A 5,175-nucleotide genomic window follows, 5' to 3' on the forward strand; every position below is an offset into this window, starting at 1 on the left:
AGATATCAAATCTCCAAGATTATAGAATCTTATCTTCTAAAGATTACATTTAATGTCTAAGATCACATATCTTTGAAGATCACTTTCTATATTTGTCAAGCTTCGGAGATGGGCTTTCAATCTCTCCAAGTAACGTACCAGTCCGATTGGGCCAAATGACCTCTTTTGAATACGATGAGTCTTACAAGTTCGTCATGGTTGCGGGCTCTCATGCGCAACCTATGACACTAGTAGTTGGTAATAGTGAGTTAAAGATGGTGATGTGTATATGGTGATTCACAAGAGGGTTGGGGCTATGTATTGTCAAGAGTGAGAGAGAGTTCAATTGTTTCTTGATAGAACCTGTTGAATCATTTAATTTAAGATCAAATTGATAGAATATATAAACATTAAAGGGTAAAATTTGTTATTAGGTCAATAAAAAAGTCCACATTAAACTTTTGTTATTGAATATATGAAAACTAACGGGGAAGTGACTAAAAAATAAACATTTAATTTCGAAAAATTAAATAACTAAATTGAAGGAAAACAAATTGGGTGATTATTCTTATGTTTTTTTAGTGATGCAATTTAGAAATGACTTTGCGGGACGGAAAAGGGTGTAGGCAAAAAATAACCACGTGGCAAGTGGAAGTTGGAAGGCAAAAACAAGTGTGTCGTCTTTGCCATGCATTTCCAGTCTCCGCTAGCTAAGTGAGGTGGGCCATGTGAAGAGAAATGAAATCTCTTTTAACTCCAAAAGGCTTCACGGTATTGTTAATTGTTGCTTTGTTTCAAATCAAGGGCTGGCCGAGGCAAAGCACAAGAAGAAATGGTGATTCTAGTTATATATTCCCCTACAAAGGGAAAAGAAACTAAAAACAATTGAAGGTGCCCACCAGAAAAAAAAATTGTTGTCCAATGTAGACTCAAGATTATCATTTGAATATTCCCAAAATACAGATTTGTTAAAATTCCATCTCCTATACGTACTTCAGACGACACCCTTCCTAGTACTTGCAGCAAGTCCAGGATTTTTAGCCTTGGGGCCTTTCCCAACATTCGAATCTGGAGTGGGTTTAACAATGTTAGTGTTGTAGCCACCTTGGGTAGTAATCTTGGTTCGTGCAACACTTGGAGTGTGTTTAACATTTTCAGTCTTGGGCTTGGGGCCTTTCCCAATGTTAGGAGAACTTGATGTGCCAACATCGGCTGGACGTTTCTTCGAAGCTGAGGAGGAGCTTGCATAATCTATCTTGTTTATGCTCCCAATCATTCTATCGTTATCTAAAACAAAGATCTCATTTGAGCTCCTTCCTGCACTAAATTGAAAACATGATGAAGAAAAGAGAAAAAAAGAATCAGATTACCAGGACTGGACAGAACAGCTCGAGGGGGTAGTACTGAACTAGCTTTTACATTTGATTTCATATCCTTCCCAATTTGCTTCTTGTTCTTCTTGATTGTTCCACCATCTGACATGATAAATGGAGAAGCTGTCTGATCAACATAATAAGAAAGCCATGCCAATGCAGAATTACCATATATATATATATATCAACCTTTTGGTGTCGGGCTAGTGATATAAGCTTTTGTGATACTGGAAATTGAATTTGAAGGTGGGGAATTGATTTTATTCTCCTTTTCTGCAAAAGACACCAAATGTTCAAAATACTTGAAACAAGTAGACATAACATAACCTTATTTTACTTTTTCAAAAAAGAAAAAGTAGATGCAACTATAACCTTGTTTGGATACAGATTCGAGAAGCCTCAAAAACAGACAGGGTTCATGGTGGTTGTTGTTGTGGGGTGGGAAATGGTCCTCTTCTTCTTCTTGAACCCTCACTTTCACCCTTGGATACACTTCACATAAATCAACAAAATATTCAGATTAGAAAATCTACCATTATTTTTACCATCACAGAAGCAGAAGATGAATATGATTATGCAGGGAAAGAACCCAACAACTAGGAACTTGATAAATTCACAAAACTAGCTAGAAAGCCTTGGAAAAAAAATGAAGAAAACCCAAGTGAGAAGTCCTACTTTTGTGTCTTTTTAGTTTGAAATTCGAATGGCTGTTGTCTGCCATGTCATGTTGAAATAAATATAGAGAGTAACAATAAGTACAATGGTATACGTAAGGTGGAAGGAAGCAGAGGGTTAACGGCTACCTGGTGGGAGAGGAAAGTGGTCATTTTCTTGACTTCAAAACCAAGGTCTCAGATTCTTGAGCTTACATTTGCGTTGGGGCTCCACGTGGCTACTGTACTGACGCGTGGGTGGGTCTCTGAATTATGTCGCTTCTCACGGACGAAAGCAAGGAATAGTAATTCATTTTGGTAATGATATATATATATATATAGGTATGAGAAAAGATTGTTTTAAAGTCTGATTCTACGTTAATACAAATCAGATTTTTTCTTTTGATTTTTTTTATTTTTAGTTGTATTTGAATTTATTGAGGAGGAAAAAAATTGAAAATCAAAATAAAAATCTAATATGTTATTCTCTTATTGAAAAAGATAGAGATAACATGAAATTAGAATTTCATACAATCTCTTCGATATAGGTATTAATATACTTTTATATACTATTATGAATTTATTGGTATTAGTTTATTTTTTAACTTTAAATGAAATATATATTAATATATATCTAAATATATTTTAATTAGTTTTCTTAATTGTACGCGATTACATGAATTAGTAGTATGTGCAAATAAGTTGTTTTTATTATTTTATATTTTAATAAATTTTATGAATAATATAAATGATAGTATGAGTTTCTAGACGATCCACTTAACACTTTTCGCAAGTTAACAATCTATAGGGAAAGGGAAAACAACGGAGTAAGCATATTGAATACTTAATAAGTTCATAGACATTAACCATTACTTACCTCAATATCAATTTAATATGACAAGCTACTAATTGACAAGTTTGCTTAAACATGACAATCACGATTCAACAAGGTGAGTTTTCAAAATATATCATATAATATAGTGATTCAAACATATAATATTTCAATCCAGTTATAATGCAACACCCCTTACCCAAGTCCGAGATCGGAGCTGGGCACGAGGCATTACATGACTTAAACGTATGCATTCAATCTTTTCTGAAATGCAAAAACTAGGTCAAATTAAAACTTTCCTTTCATAGTCCGTTGATTCCTAATATGGGCCTACGAGGCCCAAATCATACTTTGGAAACGGTCTGGGATTAAATCGATCACTTATGAAAACTTTGGAAAATATCGCTTGAAACAGGGCACACACCCGTGTGGTCATTATAACATGACGGTGTTAATGGCCCGTGTCACACACACGGCCTAAGCATCTAGGGACACTATCGTGTCTCATGCCTGTGTGAATTAAATTTTAAATGCGAACTAATAGGGGTTTTCACACGGCCTGACACACGCCCATGTCTATTGCCCGTGTCCCTCACATGGCCATGGCACGCCCGTGTCTAAAAACCTTGACATTATGTTTCTAACGTCAGCACCCAATTTGGGGCACACGGCCAAGGCACACGCCCATGGCCAAAGGTCGTGTCCTCCACACGGTTGAGACAAACAGCCGTGTCTCTGCCCGTGTGTTTACTACCATGCATTCTGACTTGCAAATTTTACGTGCAGGGGATACAGTACGCCCGTAGGGCTGACCCCATGTCACACACGGCCTAGACACAGGTCCGTGTGTCCATCCGTGTGGACAATATAAGGCTATCTACCAAGCTTTTGCCACCCTGAAACAAAATCTAACATCAACCAACACATCAAAGATTAACTTAATATGATTTCTCAACCAAACAACCGTAGCTAAGACTCATATACATTACATATGATCAACCATGCCAACAATTTCACATTCATGAAAAGCTAGCTTGCATTTACACAATAACTTTCAATATTAGCCATTTTCCATGGCCTTATACAAAATAACTCAAATGTTAAAGTAAGCCAACATATCTGGCCAATTAACAATGACATAAAACTCAAAAGTCAAGGTCCTATACATGCCATAATCAAAATAAAAGATCTAACTATACCAAGTGCTTCAGATGATAGCGTGACTGGCTTCTCCGACGTAGAGATGATCCTCGAGCTACTATGGCGGCACTATAAGAAAATGGAAAAGGAAATAGGGTAAGCATAGAGCTTAGTAAGTTGCATGAAAATAAACAACAACTACTTATCATAAAGAAATATGCTAATAACCTTTCATAGATTATTCATGAATACCATAAGTACGCGAGTACAACTTACTCGTCACCATCCAATACAACTCATATTGCATACATTGAGCCTATGTCTCATACATTTCAATTAGGTACCTGTACCACTCACCACATGATCACGACTCTTCTCATTTCGATATAAATCATAAACCTTTTGTTGAAGCATTTGGAATGCTACCGGATACTTAATAGCCTTAACATGGGTTAAGATACCAACGCCATGTCCCAGACATGGTCTTACACTGGCTTTCATATAGTGAGGCCGATGCCATGTCCCAGACAGGTTTTACACTGGCTTTCATCTATAGGTGTCGATGCCATGTCCCAGACAGGTCTTACACTGATACACTACAAGCTGACGCCATGTCTCAGACAGATCTTACACTAGCTTGTATATCGCGAGGCCGATGCATGTAGTAAACATGTCTTAAACTGGCTTAAATATCTCGAGGCCGATGCATGTCCTAGACATGTCTTACACTGGCTCTCATACTGTGGCTGATGCATGTCCCAGACATGTCTTACACTAGCACACAAGTGACCCAAGTGTCATGGCATGAATATCCGAAGATTCCTAAGGCTCAACCGAGAGTTCTACTACTTCAATTCTCATCATGCTTAGTCATTTCCACAGTCATATAATTTATGCTATAAAAATTCATTCATTCATACATGATAAAAATATAGTTGTGTTATTAACATACAACTTACATCAGATTACAAAATGTAAGCGGCTAGACGATTTACTCAACTTGCTTGGCCTTACCCCATCCAAGTCCAGTTTTCGTCTTTCTTGATCTAAAATAATAAAAATTCACTCATTTAACCTCTAAATAAATTTAAGCAATCATAAGTTCACATTTTTGGCAAAATGACCATTTTGCCCTGTAACACCCCAAACCCGGCCTGGATGTTATGACCGGATCTGATGCGCCACATTGGTGCGTTCA

General features: G+C 36.9%; 1 protein-coding gene across 1 annotated transcript; it reads right to left on the bottom strand.

Annotated features, from left to right (window-relative positions):
• Positions 1-890: 890 nt before the first annotated feature.
• On the bottom strand, positions 891-2,162 carry LOC108481492 (uncharacterized). The gene is made up of 5 exons (XM_017784621.2): positions 2,028-2,162; positions 1,725-1,844; positions 1,542-1,625; positions 1,350-1,454; positions 891-1,266 (listed from the first exon to the last, which is right to left on the bottom strand). Exons 1-5 carry the CDS (start codon positions 2,071-2,073, stop codon positions 974-976), a joined length of 648 nt encoding a protein of 215 aa, XP_017640110.1. The 5' UTR covers positions 2,074-2,162; the 3' UTR covers positions 891-973.
• Between the last annotated feature and the right edge of the window lie 3,013 nt (positions 2,163-5,175).

This window comes from Gossypium arboreum, chromosome 7 (genome assembly GCF_025698485.1).
Source record: "Gossypium arboreum isolate Shixiya-1 chromosome 7, ASM2569848v2, whole genome shotgun sequence".
Taxonomy (NCBI): domain Eukaryota; kingdom Viridiplantae; phylum Streptophyta; class Magnoliopsida; order Malvales; family Malvaceae; genus Gossypium; species Gossypium arboreum.